This window comes from Pteropus medius, unplaced genomic scaffold (genome assembly GCF_902729225.1).
Source record: "Pteropus medius unplaced genomic scaffold, Ma_sr-lr_union100, whole genome shotgun sequence".
Classification (NCBI taxonomy): Eukaryota; Metazoa; Chordata; class Mammalia; order Chiroptera; family Pteropodidae; genus Pteropus; species Pteropus medius.
Window position 1 is genome coordinate 4841308 of NW_024343733.1, and position 23631 is coordinate 4864938.

Consider the following 23631-nt stretch of genomic DNA (forward strand, 5'->3'; position numbering starts at 1 on the left):
TACCCCAGGCAACTTAAGGGGCCAGCTCTCAAAGTCATTTATAATGACAACTTAAGGGTGTGAAATAGGGTCTGAGGGCAATGGGTGGGAGGTGTGTGTGTTGGGGGTGGGGATTTTGGTGGGAGGGAGGGATGAGTACAGACGGAGCCGGGTCTCCACTTTTCTTTACCTCCAAACTCCCCAGCCCTAACCCCACCTCCCGGCAGCCTCGACCCACTTTAAGAAACCAGCAAATGCATCTCTAGTCGTCGACCAGAAGGGGTCACTGCAGAGCGAGCAGCGCTCCCAGGCACTCACCCAAGCGAGCACACACATATTCAATACACACGTATCTAAACGTGTATGCGCTTCTGGACCAATAGTCAGTTACTCCGGGCTTCTTTTCCCTTCTCCCCCATCTTGTTCTCTCTGCATCTCTCTCCCCCTTTCTGTCCCATTGCCCTCTTGTTCTCTTTCAAAGAATTCCTGAAGTTGACACTGGTGCTGGGGTCCCTTGGTCCCCATCACTGTCAGCATCAGCAAGAAGCATGGGTTTATTCTTGCTGGAGACCCAGTGCCAGACGCTTGGAGGCCTTTAAGACCTGGCGAGGTCTCCTTCCGGGAGTTTGCAGCCTGGGGAGTTGGGGTAGCAACTCTGTTGAGATTAAAGAGCCCCAAGGGAGAGATGGGCTAAGAAGTCCTGCAACGACCTCTTTTTCTTAACGAAAACCCTGGAAGTGAAGCTAGAGAAACTCTGCCAAGAACCTCTGCTTCTAGGGTTTATTTGTGATTCTGAGCTTTCACTTTCTGGGATTAGGGTTGAACCGGGGGACGCTAGAAATGGAGAGAGAGCCCGAAAAGTAGCTATCTCCCTGGAATCCTCAAATTTCCCCCTCGCTCCCCACCCCCACCCCTGCCTCTGCAAGCCGCTTTCCTTATGCAAAACAGACTCCTCCCCTGAGACAAGCTGTGTTAAGAAAAGTGGCTGCAGCCGAATTCCCCAGGAATGGATGGGATGGCTTGGGGTGGGGCGGGCGTACTCTTTCCTTTGGATGCGTTTGGCAGCGGGGACGTTGGACTGGCTGGCTGTGAGGCACAAAAGCACCGCGTGCACAGATGTAACGCTGAGCCCCTCTGCGGGCGGGGGGCCCAGCTCGGCAGATGGCGAGAAGCCGAATTGGTGACGGATTGTCCATCAAATGGCACTTTCTGGGTGGTGGGGATGTTGAAGCGCCCAGTCACAAAGAGGAACGCAGGGGACTCCCTTTGCCGGCTTAGGCATTCCCTCCTAGAAGTGTGTGTGTGTGGGGGCGGGGGGGATCCAGGTTGACTTGGGCGGATAGGTTAAGTTTTTTATTCCCCTCTTTCAATAGAAGATCTGCGGTAAGACTTGCGAAGAGACGGGAAGGGAGGCGGCTGGGTCCGAATCACACCCAAGAAGGGGCGGAGGGAAGGCCCGCGGTGGTTGGGGAGGACAGCGGGCCGGGAGGGAAGCAGAATCTCCTGCTTGGTTCAGTTCGGGGTGCCCGGATTGCTTCTCTGAGGGGTCAGCGCCGCAACTCCGCCGCCGCGGGGCCCCGGTGACAGGCGCACGCCCCGCCCTTTCTCCTCCCCAGACCTGCGGGCTTTTGTTATGCAGATGGCGGCAGGAGGCTGAGCTGGAGGAGGAGGGAGGGAGTTGGTGGGGAGGAAGAGAGACGGAGAGGGGGGAGGAAAGTGCAGCTCGCGCGACCAGCCTCCTCTTCCAACGTCACATTGTGCGAGAGACAAAACCCGGGCGCGCCTGAGCTCACACGCGCACGCACACGGAGACGACCCCTTCGCCTCTCCCTCCCCGCGCTGCCGAGAAAGCCAGCCGTCCCTTCCCTGACCGGGCGCCGAAGCTCAGCGAGCTCAGAGCGCAGCCCAGTGCCAACCCAGAAGCCGAAGAAAGCCGGCGGACAAGCCTTCTTTCTCCCCTGCCTGCCCGGCTGAGGCGCCCCATCCCCCGCCCTGAACCCAGATCTTTCCCACCCCACCCCTCTGGGTTTCACGCGGACAGCGCCCGGAGCGGCGTGTGCCCCTGACTGGAATCAAGGTTTCAGCACTTCGGACAGCGCCTGGGCACCCCGGGCCCCTTTGGGTTAGCTATGGCGAGCGTTCAGCAAGGCGAGAAGCAGCTTTTTGAGAAGTTCTGGCGAGGAACCTTTAAAGCTGTGGCCACGCCACGTCCTGAGAGCATCATCGTCGCCAGTATTACAGCCCGCAAGCCTCTGCCAAGGTAAGGACCTCCTTCCTAAGGGGGAGAAAACCTGGTGGTCCCCCTTTCTGGCCTGTGCCCCAGAGCCCCGAGGGGTGGATGCAGCAGGCAGCTGGGCCGGGGCCCCTGTCTTTCCCCATCACTACTAGGTATCTCCCGCTGGAACATAGGAACTAATTGCTTGTATGAGGTGGAAGCTGGTGAGAAGGGACAGGGACTCTTTATTGGGGAGCAACACTCAACTGTCTGCTGACCTGGCAGTTCCTATTCAAGACGTTTTGCTTGCTTAGGGTGGGCGGTGTAGGTGGGATACGACTTGACTGAGAAACTTTTCTCGGTATTATAGAGCTCAGAGAATGGGCGGTGGGGGAAAGGCATGGTAGATTCGAGGTGATTAGGGGTTTTGTACAGAAAGAGAAGATGAGGGTTGAACCAGCTCAAGCAGCATTCAAAGACAGAGGCACGTTTCTATACTCAGCTCAGAAACTAGGGAGCTCTGAACGTTTTGACAAAAGCCCATATGCTGTTCCCTCAAATACACCCTAAACAGCACCCTCCCCACGCCTTTCTGGCTGCTGCTGCTGCTGCTGCTACTGAATTCTCTCCTCTCCAGCATCCAAAACCAGGACTCTGAGCTCCAGAGTCAGGGAGGAGCCTTCCAAGATCACACAGATGGTCCTGGAAGTTTTACCTGGCTTTTCAAAAAGGATCTCATTGCTTTCAACTCAGGCATGAGACGAGATCCTTCGACGGCGGTAGACCCAGTGTGTCGAGGGGAGAATGTGGGAGGGAAGAAAGGCAAGGCAAAAAGAGGGAGGATAGGACGTGGGGTGACACAGGGCAAAGGCCGAGCAAAACATAAGTATGACGAGACCGAGAGAACCCAGTTCTTTTCATAAATCATTCAATTTAGAGGAGTGTGGGAATACAAGGAAGAAGGCCATCCCCTCCGTCAGGGAAAATCAAGGCAGTGTGAAAACTCATCTTTCTCTGATGTCGGATGAGTGGCTTGGTGGGAGTAAAAGAAAGAAGTGGACCGGGGGAGACCACTGGGAATAGTTATCAATCCTGGCAGGCTCCATGAAGGGAGTAGATTGAAAACATGTCTGGAGAAGTGCTTCAGACAGAATGCCTGTTCTGGTACAACTGAATCTGAACTTTCCCGTGGGGGTCGGGTGGAGACTGACAGGGGATCCTACCTAAAATCAGACTCAGACTGGAGAAGTTGTCATGGTCTGACAGGGACCTGGCTCATCCAGGTCTTTAGAAAAACGGGTGCCCCACGTTGGTTGGGAATGGTTGGGAATGGCCAGCAGGATGTAGCAGGCTGCAAGCAGCAGCAGCAGTGTTTGTGGATGGGAGGGAGGGGGACACACTCTGACACAAGCTGGAGCAGGGGAGTGACAACACCAAATGCCATCGAAAGCCGATGTTTCTCTGCTTGGAAAAGAGGTTCTTTGTAGAGAGTTTTGACATCAAAGGTTTTATCTTCTCGGGTTTCTGCCATCCATCCCACCTTTGGAGTTCACCTACTGTTGGCAAATCAGGTGCTGTGTCTGCAAAAAAAAAAAAAAAAACTCATATATATATATATATATATATATATATATATATATATATATATATATATGCCCTTGTAGAAAGGTCTGGAGGGAATTACAATGGAAACTAGAAGTTTGTGGCATTAGGTCCAGAGTCTTCCATATATTTCAGGAGTACGTGGAGAGGAGAGCAGATTCCTGGTGGTTTTTTAATTCAGAAAAGGATGCCCAATGTCTACCTGGCTTTGGTACCTTTGCTCTCTGCCTATCAGTCTGTTACTGGCAAACCCTTTTCTTAGTCATAGTCTCAATCACATAAATAGCCCACAAGGTCTCCCAACTCTCATGCTTTTTGTATTTTTGTTCAAATTCTGATTTAATCCATCTGAGACTCTTACAATAGCCAATCCTCCCCATACAGGTATCATTTCATTCCCGGTGTCTTTTAACGTTCTGGTCTCCTTCCCTCAGGAAACCGCCCCTGAGGTGAAAGTCTGAGCCCTAAGCCCCTAATTTATGTCATGCTGGAAGGGTTCTCTTCGATACTTCTGTAACAGGTGTGGCCTCTCTGTAGAAGAGATTCCAGTTTTATAGCTGTTACTCCTGCTTTGGAGTGGAGAGTGAGCAAGCAGCATTTATATTCAAGTCTTCTAGAAAGGCTGGGTTTGAGTTGTCTTTTAACAGACTGTCTATGAAACCTGAATCATCCCCATTATCACCCAAGCCAGCCACATCCAGTGATGGTCAATTTCCACCTCCCTTTTAATGTTCCATGCTTACTTCAGGGTGAAAGTACCATGTTTCTAAAGCAGAGTTCTTAGTAAACGGACAGAGGCATGGGCACAGAATCAGCGGTGCCCCAGCGGCTTTCTCTAGAGGCAATCTGGGGACTTGGTCTCATCAGAAATGTTGTTTAGTTCCGTGAGTCAAGCCCAGCTCACAGGCAGCAGATCTGCCCAAGTAGCTGTCTGCAGGGAGATGGGGGAGGGGGCAAATGAACCACCAGCCGGTTCTGTTGGTTACACACTTAATATTTGTTTATAGATGAGGGCTACATCCTGAATGAACTTCCCCAGGATCTTAAGTCTATCTCTGAAGATAATTTTGTGCCAAGATAGAAACTTACATTCAATTCATTGATTTCATAGTAATATGCATACATCATACAACAGGTACTCCAAGCAAAGCATCCCCTAGTCCCCCTCCCTTCCTTTCCCCCTCAGCGAGGCTTACTTGATGAGGCAATAGCTTTATAATGTATCAAATTGCAAGCAGATGTCTGACTAAAATGTCAGAACAGTATAGCAGAGTGGGAGGCAATATATCATAGTGGTTAAGAGCTCAGACTTGAGCTTCAGACAAACTTGGATTCCTATCCTGGTTCTACCATTTAGCTGAGTGTCCTAGACAAGTGGCTCGACCTTGCTGATCCTGTTTTGTCAGCTTGAAAATGGAAATAATAATAGTAGCCATCTCAGGCAGTAATTTACAAGGACTGAGTCAGGTAAAGCACTTTCCCACAGTGTGCGGGGCTTAGTGATTGTGTTTTAGACATTGCCTTTAAAACAAACTGCTCAGAGCTATGACGGCCAAAGGAAATTAACAACTCCTTCCCGTATCGTATTCTTCACGCCCACCCATTTCTCCCCACATTAATGCTGACAACAAAAATTACGAGATTTCAACTCCTGACAGGCAACTACTTTGAGATGGAATTAACACACAGGAAGTGGGATGGGAGTGTTCCCAGAATTCCCCTCCCCGAGTGAAGGTGGGCTGCTTTCTGATCTGACTCTTTCAGTTGGGGGGTGAGGGCAGGTAAAGGATCATCTGGATTCAGAAAAGATTGATACAACGTCCTTATGGAGTATTTTTTTGTCGTATGTGGAGATGACCAGATACTGCCCGTCAAGAGAAGGCTCAGACTCCTTGAGAATCATGACTTGGATCCCTAGTTCCATCAAATCTAAAGTGACTGTATCATTTATGGTTTCTGTCGAGAGTTAAAAAGGTTGCTGTGAGTAGTTATAACAGAACGAGAGCTCTAACAGGGACTGTCCCAGGCGAACGAGAATGTAGGGTCACCATAGCCAAACTTCACCCTATACCAGCTGCAAGAGAACATGAATCAGTAATATAGTTGGACTGTAAAAGACCCCTTTTTTTGTCCCTACCAAAGAAGTATAGTCATTTTCCCTGGCGTTAATCGATTCTTTTTGTGAATTGCTTCGTCCAGAAAAGTTTGTACTCAAGAAGTTAGGCTCAAAGTGGAAAGCCTAGTGTTTGAGGCCAGCTCAAACTGTAATGATCATATAGAAGAATAGTAGTTGAGGACTTAATGAATACGTAAAAATACTTGTAATTAGCATGTCAGTTGTTTGTGTATACATGCGTGCTGGCAAAGTACTAGAAAGGTGGCTCCCTTAAAATAGAATAAGCAGTCCCTTTGCAACTCTTTTGGCAAAGTATTCATTTTCTTCAAAAATCGTTTCTATGCAGAATAGCCCAGAAGCAGACTTCAGCCCAGTCCCTGTCCAAAGGGTCGTAAATTGCAGACTATTGGAGATTTTACAGCATAAAGGGAAAGATGGCCAAATTGTAAGTCAGGAAAAATGCCTTTGAACCACTTAATTCAAGACTCCCCTCCATGCCAAGAGATCAGTTAGCACATTTGTGCTGACTCTGTCCTCGGGAGCCGATTGAGGGGCTATTGGGAGGTGATTTCCTGACAGCCAATGTGCCGAGGGTCACGGAGGATGCTTGCCCTGGCGATGAGTGAATGCTTCTCTCTGGGAAGGGCGTGTTATTGTTTGGGTCAAACCTCTCTCCTTCTGAAAGGTGAAATGTGTTGAATGGTGTGCAGGAGTCGGTGGGGGATCTTGTCTGACACTTGTGTTCATTTGGCAACCGTGCTGTCTTAGAAACCCAGGCTGTGGAAGCCGTTCAGTGAAAGTTGGGTACATTCATTGAATGAGTGCATTTGGTCCAAATCCAGCATCAGATTAGCTCTCTCCCAGCGCCACCCCCAGTCCTGACACACTGGGGGTTCTGATCAGTGCAATCCAAGAGGCACACGCACTGCACATTGATTTGACTCTCACGGGTGTCAGAATGAAGCCTCCTAGATATAGACGTCTGGCTGGCTGGCTGAGAAGACATGTCGGCTGGTTTGGGGGCAGGAGGTTGAACTAAACGCTACCTGGAATTGCTTTCCAGGCCTATGAGTCTCCATTAACTTCACCCCGACTCTAAGCCACCAAGAAGTGGGGACATCCCCTAAAGCCTAATTCCTGTCATGTGGGAAGAAGCGTGAGTCGTGTGTCTCCTGCTCCATGAGCACCCCAGGCATGCCACAGGGGCACGGTAAATTTTAAAAATACCCTTTCTTCCAGAGTGGCTGGAATAATACTTTCCTGTGAGGTAGAAGTGTCTTTAGGCGCTTAACAAAGCCAAAGTTCTTTAATTGCTTGTTGCTAAGACTTCCTCTGAGGTGCAAGAGAATATTTCTGATGGGGAGGAAGCAGAATGGTTAAGAGCTTGGGCTCTGAAGTTGGATCTACCCTTTGCTATTTCCTAGCTTTGGAATCTGCTAGTCGCTTTGCCACTCTAGGCCTCGGTTTGCCCGTCTGTGAAATACTCAGCTGATGGGGTCGTAGCGAGGAGCGAATGTGATCATTCATATAAAGAACGTGGCACAGTGCCTGAGACAGACCGAGACACCCGTAAGTGGCACTTTTTTACTATGACATGAGCTGCCTGACGAGATGCAGTGAGAGAGGGTGCCACGCCCATCGCCACCTGGGCTGTGGTCATGGCTGGGCTTCCTCGGCCTTGCCACTTGATCACCCGGGTGCTTTGGAATCGTTTTTGAATATGCTTTTGGCGTTCCGTAAAGAGCCCCTGGAGATGAGTCGAGCTGTTTTTAAAATCCGACAGGCCCCAATGGCAAACTAATCAAAAGAAATGTTTCCTTCTGCTGTTTGCAAACGCTGACTGGCTATGTGACTTTTGGCAAGCAGCTCGACCTTCTCAATCTTGGTTTCTTCATCCACAAAATGGGGCTAAGAATAGTAACCGCCTCCAAGAGCTGTTGTGAGGACTAAATGAACCAATTTCTGGAAAGTGCTATTTGGCACACGGCAAGGACTCACTCAGCGTTAGCTCTTACTATTAATAATAAATTATAGTTTTTATTATCACCACATGCCAGGCCCATTGGGGAGGAAAAGATGAATGAAATGCAGTCTCTCCCTCTGAGGGCTTCAGAGGTTAGTAGAAAGGGGCACACGAACATGAATACACCTGACTTGAGGCAGACAGTCTGAAGTGTTATCGTATAGGTAGGAATAAAGACAGAAGATGTAGAAAACCAGAGAAGTGAGAGCCTGCCCGTGAGACATGGAGTCCCTTGCTTATAGTCACACGGTCATCCTTAGTTATCTGATCTGTCAAATGGAGATGAATCTTTTCATGTCATCAATTTTACCTACAAATGCGAGGGATGATCAGAACAAATCAGGCTTTTCTCCCCAGTAGAGTCTCAAGAAAGATCTTTTCTTTTCCTAGAGGGGAAAAAAAAAAAAAAGAATTTAAACTCTCTGGAGGGACCTTATCTGCTGGGAGACCATAGTCAGTGCTAATGAAGGCAGACTGTGGGAGAGAGCTGCCCATATAATATAAAATTTCAACTTCCCCGCCCCTGGCTCAAGGATGCAGAGTCTGGTGTGGGCTGTTACGTTTCTTGTCCTTCATGGTCTAGCTCTGTACAAAATTTAGTCTGCACTCCTTGAGCAACCGCCGATGGTGCGGGGATCAGAGTAAGTTCACACATGTCGAAGATCAAATAAACCACAGGGGAATAAATGCACAAAGTGGAAGAAGCTGCATGGGGCAAAAAAAAAAAATTAAAGTTGTACTTTCTTTCATTCAACGCCATTATTGAGCTCCAATTCGATATGGCAGTGAACAGCTGGAGGTCCCTGCTCTTGTGGGGGAGAATGATAATAAATGAAGAAAGAAACGAACAAACAATGCAAGATCAGGTGGCCACAAGGGCATTAAAGAAAAATAAAGCAGGGGGAAGGCTGAGGGAGGGGGCTCCTGTGTTAGATGGAGTGGTCAAGGATCTGGATGGAGGGAGGCAGCCAGCCGTGAGGGCAGCTGGGAAAAGTGTTTGAGACAGAGGGAACAGCAAGTGCAAAGGCCCAGAGGTGGAAGCACGCTGGGTGTACTTGAGGAATAGCGAGGAAGTCATTGTGGCTGGAGCAGAGGGAGTGAGGGGGAGACAGACAGGAGATGACTCCCTAGATGTAGGCGGAAAACAGATCAAGCCAGGCCTTTTAAGCCCGTTAAGGACATCCCCGGTTCTCAGCTGCTAGACTGGGGGCAGGGAAGGGGTCTCAATGGGGCTCCTGCCCTCTCGGCCAGGGTCCTGCTTCTCTGGGCCCCTCTCTCCCGAATGTAACGCAGCCAGGGATGACTTTGAATAGCAGCGTCAGACGCTAAGCTGGGCCCTCCGTGTGTTATGGATGAGCATGAAATTTACCATCTCTCTGATTGTGATCAATCAGATTAGGAAATTGAAAAAGACACTGTTTAGACTTCCAAATAGCAGTGGCAAATCTTGTTCCCATGACGGTGTGGGTTTGATGTATCTCTCATATCCATGCGTGCAAATCTAGACTGTTCCTCTCGGCCCGCGGCCCCCTTCACTGCACACCCGCACACCCTTGAAGCTGCAGCCTGTGCTCTTGCCCTCCTCTCCCTCTCTCTCTCTCTCTCTTCCTCTCTCTCCTCCTTCCCCTCTCTCTCTCACCTCCCTCCCCCCATCTCCATTTGAGATTTTGCTGAGGGAGCTCCCATATGCCACCGCCTGTGTGCGGAGCTCCGTGAAATAAAACACAGAATTAAGATGTCATAGAGACAAAGCCAAACCAAATATAGGAACAATGCCGAACCCTAAAACAGTCATTAAGTAATTCACGTCTACATGTGTCTGTTCAAAACAAATATTAAGATCCTCTGGACGCAAATGTTTCTCATCAAGAGAATCCCCTCGCTGTCGGATTCCCAAGGCTTACATCCTGCCGGCGGCTTCACCAGCAGATCACCGTTCTCTGGCTTCATTAAAAGTTAAGCTTAGGCGAGTGAGCTGGAATTTTACGAGACAGTCACCACTCCTGCGGGAAGAGAAGCGCCATCTGGGCCTGAAGTGTGTACGTTCATGGCGTGCGCGTGCGCGCTCGCTCGTGGCGGGAATGGGTGTGCCAAGCTCCTTACGTTATGTGCCCAGCCCTGTGCTAAGCACGTTTCATCTGTGATCTAACTCCATCCTCACAGTGCCTCTGGGAGGTAGGTATTTTTAAGACCCCGATTTACAGGTGAGGAAACTGAGGCTCGGAGTGTGGCAGTGACCCGCTCAAGGTCACATGGCCGGTAAGAATCCGAAATGGAATAAGAGCCCAGAGCTCTCAGCTGATTTGCTGATCACCAGGACACTTTGTAAAGGAGAAAAAAAACTGAAACCAGGGAGGGGAGGCGTGGCTTGTCCAAGGTCACCCAGTTTGGAGGCGATGAAATTCGGATCTGAACTCAGGTCTCTCAATTGCAACTACGTTCTTCTCTTCCCGTCACTGTGGTTTTGCATATACGGTTGTGGGTGTTTTTTTTCTTCTTCTTTTGTTTTTCTCATCTTGTTTCATGTTCAGTCAGTCTAGGCAATCACTATTGTCATCACCCCCCATCTCCCACCCCTCTCGAAAAGCCTGCCTTCCTCTGTCCTCATCCTCCGTACTCATTCTCCGTGTCCAGCCGGAAGAACCGCTTTGAAAAGAACAACGGTTGTATACCCTCCCCTCATCCGAAGACCTCCATCATTATCCCTCGGTTTGTAGTACACAGAGCTGACTCCCTGCCGAGGCCTAAAGTCTCTTCATGGTCCACGTGCGCCTTTCTCCAGGATCATTTCTGATATGCTACCCCTCACTCCCTCAGAAGGACGTTAGGGCCCAGGGATTTAACTCAGCTCCTTCTTTTGTGCACGGGGAGACTGAGACCCACAAAGGGGCAGGGATCTGCTCAAGGTCTGTGGGCCGAGTCAGCCCGGGAGAGCTCTGGCTTGGGTGAAGTGGTGTTCGCCCAACATCAAGGTTCATGTCTGAACTTCTTTGTTGTGATCAGGTGACCAGACACCATTCTCTCTCTTGCCATCCTCCCTACCTCCCCCCCCGACCCACCCACTGTGAGATGTGGCATCCTGCCCTATAAGGACCTCCTGTGGCATATGCTGCCCAAAGCTTGGTCTGGGGATCCTGGTGAGATGTCCATCTGGACCCAGCCTGTGCCTAGCAGAGCAGGTGAGCAGCTCTGGCTGTTTCTGGGATCATATTTCAGAACTTCCAGCTGATATGGAGGCTTTTGTTTGGCCAGCCTCCCTTCCACGGCCAGGTGGCAGGTGACTCCGGGGCCCAGCCCACTCTCATGGGGGGTAGGTATCTGAGCAGTGGGGGCAGATGGGCTCAGGGCCACCATTCACCATGCGGACAGTTGTTTGCAGCAAGAAACCATTCTCATAATAGCACCTTCCAAAGGCGATCTCTTTATAAACCAGCAACACCTCACTGTGGCATTTAGCCTGCAGTCAGGATGGGAGGGTCAGAGGGGACCTTGGAGGAACTTAATTAAATACAGCTTCTTCATCTTATAGGTGCGGGGTTGACTGAGGCACAGAAAGAGGGCAGGGCATTCCATGGTGCATCAGAAGGTTCACGTCAAGGGTACAGCTGAAGTATGGGCCACTGGCCACCCAGTCCTAAGATCCCACACTGCTCAGACTTCCCTGGGGAAGAAGGCAGAAAAATTCATTTATTCCCATTTTACAGATAGGAAGGAAGAGTGAAGCTCAGAGATGTGAAATGATTTGAAGTCACATCATGAAATAATGACATGTTGTTATCATTGTTGCTGTCGTAGTTAAACATTTACAATTGATCTCATATGATCCTCACAACAGTAAGTGCCAATTTTATGTCCATTTTGCAGATGAAGAAAGTGAAGCTCAAGGTCTTATAAAAACCCACACTGAACTCCAGGTGTCTCTGTCTCTGTCTCTGTCTCTCTCCATCTCTCTCTGTCTCTCTGTCTCTCTCTCTCTCCCTCCCTCCCTCCCTCCTCATCTCTCCCTCCCTCTTTCTCTCTCTTTTGTAGTTTTAAGCTTGAGACCAGGCACTAATGCTCAAGTTCTTCCATTCTTCTTTCTTAATTTTTGCAACAATGTCTCAGATGTGTAGAAACAAATCACCACTAGTCCCCTGAAACACCCTCTTTATACTCAGACCTTCAATTTGTCTGCAAACATAATTGTGGTTTATTTGAGCTATAAAGTCCTACTATTACCAATATATTTAATATTCTTCCATTCTTTCATCCTTTGAAATGCCTCTTCCGTAGCTCTTCCAATCATAGCTATTCAAATTAAATTCTAAAAAATGTATGAGAATTAAATGTATAGGTGTAATACGGTCTTTGGGGAAATGGGCACTTTGCATGTATGTATGACTACTTCAAAAGCTGTCCATGAAGTGTTTGGGACCCCAAAGCAAAACATTTTTGTTAATAGTGCTTCTTTTAACATCGCCCTCCAAAATCTTTCAAAGGGGTCTTTACTTCTCACCACTAGCTCATTCTCATGGAGTAGCAATAACAAAAGTATTATGTACTAGAGAAAGATTCTGAAATAAATTATTTTACATCAATGATTTTACAATAGACGTGGACACGAGGTAGGGTATATTTTGGGCATTCAATCAGAAGCTATGGACTCTCTCCCAACTCTGGGTCACTTGACTCTAAGTCCAATGTCCCCATCCCACTGAGTGTCAAAAATCTCTGATCCCAAGAGCATGTGTACTGAGCATGGATCCATCAGGAGAGGGAGGAATCGCATGACCATCTCTGGTCACTGACCAGCCCACCCTGCCGGGGTGGCCACCATTAATCCCATCTTCTTTCCCTAGGCCTTGTCACTGAGTATGGTATGCCAGCCTCATGCCCTTCTTATCTGCCCCAGCGGATGCTGCATCTTTTTTTCTAAGTAGAGTCTTTTAGATTGACACCCCTTTCATGATGATGGGGAGATGCATGGATTGGAGTGGGACCCCAGACTGCAAGGCAGAACCCAGAGCTCAGGAGCCTTAGGAAGAAACATCATGGTACCTTATCACTGCAGGGACCAGATTATGGGGAAATGGACCCCAAACTACGGTGGGAGGAACACGGGTCTGAAAACCTTCCTTCCATGGGGAAGGTTATGTATGACTGTTCCCTAAAGGACATCTTGTCAACTAAGAGAGTTAGAGGTGGCCTCAAAAATCTTCTAGTCCCACCCCCATTAACTCTTCATTTTATGGAAAGAATCCAACAGCCCAGAATAGTTAAGTAATTTTGCCTAAGTGTCCTCATTTGTAACATGGGGGCAAAACCCTCTGATTTGGTAGATTGTTGATTCCTGGTATGGCTATTTAGAATAGTTGCCCTTGGACATTCAGGTTCATGTTCAGGAGAAAATCAGTTTGGTGGAGGGAAGAGGAGAGAGAGGCACTAGGATTATCCCCCTAATTAAGAACCCTAGACCTCAGAGTACATTGGTTTTATTCCCTTTAAAACAGATGGAGAAATTAAGATTCAGAGGAGGAAAGGCACTTGCCCCAAATCACACAGAATCAGAACCCAAGTCCTCTGACTCTCCGGGTTCACCTCTCTGCCAAGGTGACCTCCTGAATGTCAACTCTCAACTTCATCTGTCAAAGTTCTAATAGTAACTACTAACGATAGTTTCTGACTACCCATTATATGCCTATCACTGAGCAAAATGCTTTATCTGCAGTATATCACTTAATCTACTCCACCATCCTTTGAGGTAGTTAGATACTGTTGCAATTTCCGTGTTGGTAGATGAAAAAATTAAGGATCAGAGAAGTAGCTAACTTGCCTCAACTCACACAACTAGGTAATGCCAGAGATGAGATTTCAATCCTATGTCTGTAACTCTTACTCTTGTTGGGAATACCTGCTCTGCCAATCTGGCATAGGAAGGAAAGATTAGAAAAATTAGGAGCACCATATAGAAGCAAGGAAGTTCTTGACAAGCTGGTTACATTTCTTAACATGTGGCTCCCTTCTGCTCCATCCCGGTGCCACAGAGATGCATACGAGAGGACACGGCTCAGGATGTGTGTCCACTAGTACTGCCCAGTTGTCTTGTTTTGGGGTGAGCAAACTCACGAAGGACGTTTGGTGCCACATTAATGTAGCAACCTTCTTGGAGGCAAGTTTCTCTGAGAAGAGAGAACAAACCTTTCCTGAATGAGAAATTTGGGGCTTTTCATTACAGCCCCTACCCACAGCTGACCCATTTAGGTGCACCCATTAAGCATGCAATCATGGTCATTCTTCACAGGCTCAATACTTGATGCTGGTTGAGAACTTGATTCACACATCCACCCATCCATCAATTCATCATACATTCACTCATCGTCTATTCCTCTATCCATTTAGTTATCTATCTACTACCTAGTCATCCATTCATCCATCTACCCTGCATCCGCCTATTGTTCAAAGAACCTTGCATTCATTCATTCATCATTCATCATTCCAACTATTCATTCATCTATTCTCCAGCTATTTGTTTATTTATTCACTTTCGACTGTTTTCTTCTCTCATTTATCCACCTACCCAACCAACCAACCAACCAACCACCATTTATTGAGCATCTACTTTGTGCCTTTGTTCACCATTTCCCTATATTTATGGTAAAGTAAAATTTATTCATTGTACTTAACAGATGATAAGAAATAGAAGCTCAGATGATTTCTTTTCCAAGACCTTATAGGCATAAAGCCTGGTTGAATTAAGTCTTCCAATCATAGTTCTTTCCAAGACACCTAAAACATTATGGTCTCAAGGAATTTAGGCATCTTAGGTTTGCTTTTTTACTCTGAGGGCTTTTGCTATGGATATTTAAATTATTCTACATATTCATTCTTATTAGAAATAAAGAATCACCATTGGCATGATCCTTTTTTTTTTAAACTTGCACAAAGAGATTATACATCTCCCTTCTGATTATTCATTCATACCTTCATCCAGCACTGAGCTTCTACTATATGCTAAGCATAATAATGAATAAAATTTCCTCTGCTCTCAAGTTGCTTATATTCTAGTAGGGGAGACATGTCTATAAGTAACTAGCAATTAGCAGGAAACAGAGGAATTAATATTGTCAAAAAGAGAATTAAAGTCTCAACAGGTAAAGTGACTTGCCTAAGGTCATTCAAATTAGTCGTAATGCTATGCAATTTTAGGTGTCTCTTATTCATAAACTAAGGTCTGTGGCAGTTTGCAGATATTATTTTATTGTATCTTCACCCCAATGCTATGCAGTGGATACCATTGTCCTCATTTTATAGGTAGTAGATAAGGTTCAGAGGGTTCAAGCAACTTGGCCAACGTTATCACCTTGAGTTGAAGTTAAGATTATAACCCAGATGCGCTTTCTGCCACAGCCTCCTCTCTTACCCAACACTTTCTTCCCCAGAAGCACAAGATATGAAGCAAAAGATGTCTCTGGTGAGACTTCCTTGTTCTCCAGCTTTCGAGTTTTTACATGGTCACTTCAGTGGAAGCTTACCCCAAGGCTAGGCTCAGGTAGAGGGGGAAGGGACTGCCCAGCAGTGAGGCCGACCTCAGGGGCTGGTGAGGGGTTGCCCAGGGTATTGATGGTCCCCTCCTACAATGGGCAATCACTCAGAAGAAGAATCGGGCAGCAGGAAGTGCCTTTCATGCTATAAGTGCTCTTCCCAGCAAGAAGATTATCGAACCACCTATGAAGAGGGATAACCCTTCAAGACAAGGAATTAAGAGATGTTGGTAGTTAACCATTTGTTTTCTTAACTGGAGCTAAACTCAAAGATGGCAATACAGAGAATTGTGAGCTGAATCCCTGGTGTTGGGGAGGGGCCAGGAGAATAGATATTTGGTAAGCACCAGGATTTCTCATTTCCTTGCACCAACTTATAGGGTGATTAAAAACAGCCTTACCTTATAAGTGAGAACACAGGCCCAGAGAGGCTATTTTATTCGGCCAAGGTTGCCCAGCTTAGCAGAGCTCTGGCTATTGACTAATGGTTCACATATATCACCATGGTGACATCCATCATTCCTGCCCACCAAGTACCTTTCTGGTCTTGTGGCATCTCTCTCTCTTCTCTCCTCTCCTCAGCTCAGAGGCAGTCTTTTTCTACTCGAGAGAAATTTTTTTTTTCTTTGTGTTTCCTCAAGACTCTAAGTCCATAAATCCCCTTCCCCTAAAGGCTTTGACTTTTCCAAGAAGCAAAAGCTAAAAAACGCTCTCATATTCTTCCTGTTTTCAGTCCTGACACCGTGCCTCCCCTGAGGCACTGAGGGTAGAGCCCATGATCTGCTTAAATGGTAAAAAGAAAAGGGGAAAATCCAGGGAGGGAAAAGATCACATAGATCAGTATCAAAATATCATCCCATTGCACATGCAATACCTCTTGTAAGTCCCTTAAGCTTTTGAGATGGGTACTATTACTATCTCCAATTAACAGAGGAGGAAGCTGAAATTCAGGAAGGTTATGTGACTTCTCCAAGGTACCACAGCTAGGAAGTGGATCCAGAATGCAAACCCAAGCTTGTAAGTCTAACTAGTCAAGATTTTAACCACCGTATCCTGCTAACACACTTCCTGTGAGAAAAAATATATCGAAATTGTCCAGAGAGGAGGAGTGACTTGCCCAAGGTCACTCAGCAGAATGGGAGTCAGGTTTGCTGATTGGAGGCATATCAATTAGTACCTGCATTTAATGGGCACCACCTGCGTGCATCTGGGCCTGCGCTCTCACAGTTCAGTCTCTAAGGAGGTTACATTCAACTCCCAAGAACAAAGTTCAGAGAGGAAAGATATTCCTGAGAATGTCAGCCAAACTACAGACCTATGCATCTGAGTGGATTAGAGCAGAATGGCTACAAAAAAGAAAAAAAAAAAGTTCCACAGAGAGTGTCCACAGCTTCAGTCAATTAGTCGTTGCCTGAAGCACTGTGTTGAGATGGCTTCTGAAGCTATATCTGAGATCAGTAGCAAAGAGTGCGTTGATCTATTAGTGATGTCTGTCATTGGTACAGGAAGGGAAGGTGGCAGTATGCATGCTCTATATTTATCTTTCCCAGGAAGGGAATGCTACGGCCTTTGGAAGGATCAAATCAAGTATCAACCATTGAACACTGACTGTGTGTTGGTGCCATGCTCTTGGCATTCATCGTTTCAATTCATGTCCATCGCAAGATATCTCCTCATTTTACAGATGGAAAAACAGAACCTCTGGAAGGTGAAGTCATTTGCCCAAGGCTAAGGAAGCTAGTCAGTGGCTAATCAGCTCTGATAACTACTGTTAAATACATAAACCATTAGGTTGATGAATAGAAATGTCAATAGAAGAGTAATCCCGGAACCTTTTAATTAGTGTGTGATGTATGTATTTCGCCAGAGGGCTTTGTCTTATTTATCTCCATACACCCAGCAGCTAGCACAGGGCCCAGGACACAAGCCATGCCCAATATATATTTTTACTTAGAACTACGAACAGGCACTGTGTTAGATACCCTAGGAGGGGTGGTTTAGAGAATAAAGAGATTTGGCTATGCATATAATAGAAAAGCATCTAGTCTAGTTCTTGGTATAAACTCGGTACAGGATATTTGTTGAATCAGCCAGTGCTAAAGGAATTGGCTACTGGGTCAGATCTGGAAGACAAGACAGAAATAATCTTGGTGAAGACAGGGCTCAAGGACCAGCCTGCCCACTGCCGATTCACAAGATGCCAAGCTCGGTGGACACATTTGGTGATCTCCTCTGGCAAGTCAGGCAGCTGAAGCAGGATGACAAGGAGGAAGTGGGTGTCCTGCACCGAGGGAACTCTTTCTGGCTCTGTGTTCTGCCAGCAGGATGCTGGGAGGCTGCAGGAGCCAGATCTGCTGCAGGGGCGCTGGAACTCAAGAGTCAGAAGAATGCCAGCTTCCTCTTGCCTAGAGCACCTGAACGCCGTGTAGGAGGGGGAAGGCAGTGGGGAGGGGTGGCCTCAGGGAGCCCAGTCTCATCGTACTACATCCTTTTCCAGCTGTGTCCAGGCTCTGTTAACTTTGAGGGGTGATTTATCTTATCCGCAGTGTTGGCATATTGCACTTTTAAAGAGTTTCAAATTATGAAATCACTGTGAGATCGGTAGACTTTTTTTTTTTTTCCATGTCACAGGTGAGAAAACTAAGACTAACAGAGTTCCTTAAAATAATAACAATAATAATAACTACAGCAATAGCAGTGTACGTCAGACATTATACTAAGTATTTCATATATACTAACTCATTAAAGCTTCACAATACCCTACGAGACAGGACATGTTCTTACTTCTATTTTGCAGACGAGGAAACTGAGGTTCCGAGTGGTCCAAACTGCATCAAACCCAGCCCTCTCTGATTCCAGAGCTGATGAGCTTAACCTTCATGCTATCCTGCCTCTGAGTCAACCAACTAATTAATTTATTTAGTAGCAATTTGCATTTATATAGTGTTTTTCATTTCCCAGATACTTATGTATATTCGTGCCTTCGAGCTGTGCTGTAATATTATGAGGTAGATGGAACAGGTATTCTTTTTTCTTCATGTCCTTTGACACATCAAAAAGGGTGCCTAGAGGTGAGAAGGCACTTTCTGCTCTCTGTTTTACACAGTATGCATGACATATGATGCTTCGAATAGTACAGCAAAGTTAACCCTGCCCTGCATGCACTATGTTTCACTTCCCCGAGCCTCGATTTTGTCATCTCTAAAACTGGGTAAATAACTTTCTTCCAAGGTTACTGTAAGCATTGGGGACGATAATTTGAGAAAGACCCTTACGCACTGGCACATCAAAGAAGCGTCCAGGTACACAGTTCAGAGTCTGCCATTTCGCAGGAGTGAGCAAAAACTTCTGCTGCAGGAATGAACAGTTACGAGGTGACGGGCCGGAGTGAGCCTGGTTACCTGTAACTGAGCAGTAGCCCCAAGCTCATTCTTCACATCCTCTTCTCTCCCCTTGCACAGCTTGTCACTGGAAAGCAAGGGACTCGGACCCAGGAGCCATGAAATCTCCACTACATTGAAGCCCAGTGGACCCTATGTTTCCGGTCACTGGTCCCGGGCTAAAGACCTCTGTGCCGTTGGTCTCCACTTGGGCCAAGCCAACCAGAGCCTTCCCCAGGTCTGGGTTAAACTGTTTCTCTGGGAAAATAGAGGCAAATTGAAGAACACAGAAAATATATTTACCATCGGAGCATAGGTTTTGTGATGACAAGTCACCTAGCCATGTACAGTTCTATTTGGAGGCTGTCATTATGCTCATCCTGAGTTCTCTCAAACAGCTAGAGATGGAGGCATTTCGCCAGAGCCTAAACTAAGTGGAAGCTGAGCACTGTCCGTAGTCTTGGGATTGTTTGGCCGGTGGGGGAACCTGGCAGGCAGTGCCACTGGAGAGATGGGGACTTCCTTTGCCTCCCGTCTTCGTTCTTACGTATCCCTCGGACCACCGGAATTGATCCCCAGCACCCTGTTCCTCCATATTCTGTGACCATAAGAGTATTGCTGGATGCATGGCCATTTGGACTCAAAAGAATAAGCAGAATAGATGTCACCTTGGATGAGATAAGAAAGTCATTAAATGAGAATAGTGTGGTTAGGGTAGACAGAATTGGCAGTATAACAGATAAACCCTGGCATCTCGGTGGCTTAATATGATCCAGTCATATCTCGCTCATATCTTAGTCCTATGTGGGTTGAAGGAGGGTTTTCCCCGACAGGGACCCACCTCCATCACATGGCACGATCCAGCTGGCAGATGAGGACAGGGAACCAAGGCGAGAGGTCCCACCTGCTCTTAACTACCTCGGCCTGGAGGTGACCCAACACTTCTACTTACATGCTGTTGGTGAAAGCTACTGTTCCTTTCCCTCATAGTGACAGAGCCTTATCTCCTTACCGTTTAGGGCCACAGTAGACACACGTATTTCTCAACTACCCTAGACACTACAATTGGTGCAGGGCTAGCATATGATAAACAGAGAGCCCATCGCAGCCCTTCTCTGGGGAGAGGTACAAGGTGGGGACTCTCACTGGGCTCTGGTGAGAAAGGCCACGCTGGACTGGATTAGTGACAGTGACACTCAGTTTGTATTGAGTGTTTAGCCCAAAGCCAGCACTGTGCCAAGCACTGTGTATGAATTATATTGCTTAATCCTCGCAACCACCTAGAAGGTGGGTACATTTTCATTACCCTCATTTTACAGTGGAGAAACCTGGAGCTCAAAGTGACAGCACTCATTCAAGGTCACACGGCTCCTAAAGGGTGAAGCAAGGATGTGAATCCCAGGCCCCTAACCATTATACTACATTGCTACCCATCATCTCTGTATAGATATATCTGGGTCCCAGGGAGGCCTGGGGTACAGCCTGTGGTCAAGGACCAGGGCTTAAGGGGAGTGAACTCATCCCCTTGGGCTGTATTCCTTACTCCCCAACAAGAATGTCGTCCAGTCAGTGCCCTAAACCGCATGGCTCCATACCTTATAGTATCAGCATAACCTGGGCCCCAGTCCCCAGGGTTCTGTGACATCCCTGATTCTTCATTCTCTCAGGGACATGATGCAAAAGACTGAAGTCAGCAATTGCATAGATCACTGACTATCAAAACTTAGGGCAATTATAAATTTTTTTCAGTTTCTATTTCCCCTGCCTGCTGTCTCTCAAGGGTTTAAGTAGGCAAGCTGATAGAGGTTATGAGGGGCAAGTCGTCAACTAAAAATGGGGTATCTGCAAGGCAAGGATATCTAGGATAGATGTGGCTAAGACAACATAACCAGCACAGTTCCATCCTAGGCTGACAGATCTGACGAGAGAGCTAGCTAGGTAGGTCACGGTCAGCAGGGGCTCCAATCCTCCTTATTTACAGGCGGGGAAACTGGCCAGAGTATGGCAGCCACTGGCCCAAGGCCACACTCAGCAAGTCAGCCAACAGCCAGGACTCAACCCAATGAAGAGATTACCTTTCCTCTGCAGGTTTTTCCCCCAGAGAAGGTGCTTTGCTTCCCGCTGAGGAAGAAGTGGAGGACGATTTCAAAGGCAGAAGTGGAGATGATTTCCAGAGCCTGAAAAATATAAATGTCCCAGTTCCGACCAAGCCACAGCCTCTTCTTCCAGGATCTATTTTCTTTTGTTCCCTTGGTGGCACCCCAGGCTCCCTCTTCATTATGATTCCACTATATTTTGGGGGCACCCAACTGTTTTACCCAGAGAAGATGAAAAACACTGCTAGCAGTGTCACCGTTAACAGTCCCTGTGGCTGCAGACTTCAAGCTTTGCAGTTGCACAAGCCTAATTTGAAATCAACATAATAAAAGTTTTACACCAGCCTTCTCGGTGTAGGCACTCCAAATTCTAGATGACTCTGGGGGAGAGGCAAGGGGACTGCCTTCTGGAATTTGCAGCTCAAAGCCTTGGGTCGTTAACACTTTTCCTGTCCTGAGCCTGGAGGTGATGGATCTTTGTCAAAGCCGAAGGGGCTCCATTTTACAGATGGGGAAACTGAGAGAAACTCGGCTATCCCATTACAGCTCTTCTGAGATGATACGTGGAGTAGTTTCTGGGGAGAGTGTAGTGTGGTGGTTCCCAAACTTGGCTACATAGCGGAATCACTTGGGGATTTTTAAAATATACGGATGCCTGGGCCCCGTGTCCAGACATTCTGGTCTAATTGTTTTAAGGTGATACCTGAGCATCATGGTTTTATAAATACTTCTTAGGTGCTTCTAACGTGCAGTGATGATCGGAACTGCGGGTATGGTGGTGAAGAGACAAAAAGATTTATATTAGAATCTCAGCTTCACTGTTTTACAACTGTGTCCTTGAGCAAGTGATTTTGTTCATGTGCGTCTGTCTCTTTCATCTGTAAATTGGCGCTAATAGAAATATCTACCTCATATGGGGTCAAAGTGGGAATTAAATGAGATAATATACATTAAGTGCTTAAAGCAGTGCCTACCATGTTGTAAGTGACTGATAAATATTGGTTTATTATTGTTATTGCTATTTTATTACTGATATATATCATCATTCCAAGGCCCCTGGTTGGAAAATAGAGGATGGAATTACAAGTCTATTGATGGATGAATTAGTATTCAGGAGATTTGATTCTTTTTTTTTTTTTTTTTTTTGGGCCATTCTGATAGCAAATGAGCTGTGTGACCTTGGGCAACCCTCTTAACCTCTCTGAGTTTAGTTGCCTCATCTTGCCAGATGGGTCTCACAGCCCCTGGCCATCTACTGTCTAGAAGAGTTGTGAGATTTCAATAAGATAATGGATTTGAATGAGCTTTGAAAACGGAATGCACCGGAGGAATTTGAGATGTTATGATTATGATGGCCATTTCATCCCCCGCGTGCCCTGGCTGGCCCATCTGTTCTGGGAGCTTTTGGGTCTCTCTCTGCCTCCTTTGGCAGGCAGTCCTGAGCTGCTCAGTCTGACATTTGGGCAGTTTCCAGGGAGGACCTTGTCCCTATCCCATCTGCCCCTCCAGTTGACACTTTTCTCTCCCGTCTTTGGTCTGCCAGGGCCAACATCTGACCCCAGAGTGTGCGGCCACGGTGCATGGAGAGAGGTCCTCACCTCATTCTTTTTCCTAGGATCAGGAAGTAGCCAGGGATTTTGGATTTCCCACAGTGGAAGAGGCAGACCTTCTAATAGACCAGCCGTTGAGGCCAAGTGGAGACAAGTAGAGCTGGGATTTGAACCCCGCCTCCTGCCCCATCCCCCTGTGCTCTTGGTAATGGGCTCTGAAACTGGGTCTCCCTTAGCCTTCTCTTGAGAAGTTAGTGCTTGTGGGAGAATATCAGAGCATGGGATGTCGGAGCCTGGGGGGCTAGTTGCTTTCCCCTAGAAGTCTGGGCTGTCTCCCAAGGAGAGTTTATATCCTTGGCCAAGTCATTTGGCTCCTCTGAGATTCAGTTTCCTCAGATGGACAGTGAGAAAACCCCCACCTCATCTATTGGTCAGATGAGACCATAAGTGAGAAAGTTTGTAACCTCTATTACCTCGATGCCAATTACGGGGAGGGAGATGGGATAGTTCTGCCAGGCCAGATCCCCTGGCTGGAGACCAAGGCCAAGGCAAAGGCATCTGGGCTCCTCTGAGCGGTGCGGGCTGGGCGGAGCCTGGGAGAAGGCAGGGCCTGCCTGGGATTGGCAGCTGCTGGCCTGCTGGCAGATGGTCTCCTAAGTGGGCCACCTCAGGGTCAGCTTTATGGATTTGCACATTAACCCTTCCGTCTCCAGCAGCCTCAGACACTGGTTCTTTATGACTTTGACCTGATCTACGGAAGTGCTGGGTCTCCAACTGAGCTGTAGACTAGACCTCGGTTCACAGCTTATCACTCCCCTCCCGCCCCAAGAAACAAACGCCTCCTCGCATGTGTGGGACACGTTGCAGTGTGCAGAGCCAGACTTTTTATATCCTCAAGGCTGAGCAAGACTGATGACAGAACACCTTCGATATAAGTCCCCTGCGTAAATACTAATTTTTGTAAATATTGACATACAAAAAAAAAAAATCACTGCACAGAATAACCACTGAATATTTTGGTGTTTATCTTTCTGGGCTAACTCTATTTTCTCTCCCATTTTCTCACCTTATTCTTTCTCCCTCTGTCTTAATATGGGATAATATTGGGCATATTTCTTTTTTAATTTCAGACTTTTTTTTCTAATTTAAA

The 23631-nt window shown here is 47.2% G+C and overlaps 1 protein-coding gene across 1 annotated transcript in view; it reads left to right on the top strand.

Annotated features, from left to right (window-relative positions):
• The first annotated feature begins 1059 nt into the window (after positions 1-1059).
• Positions 1060-23631, top strand: part of SRRM4 (serine/arginine repetitive matrix 4) — a 144931-nt gene continuing 122359 nt past the window's right edge. Inside the window, exon 1 of the mRNA XM_039868273.1 lies at positions 1060-2239. Coding sequence (XP_039724207.1) covers positions 2109-2239 — 131 coding nt within the window. The 5' untranslated portion in view covers positions 1060-2108. The remainder of the gene's footprint in view (positions 2240-23631) is intronic.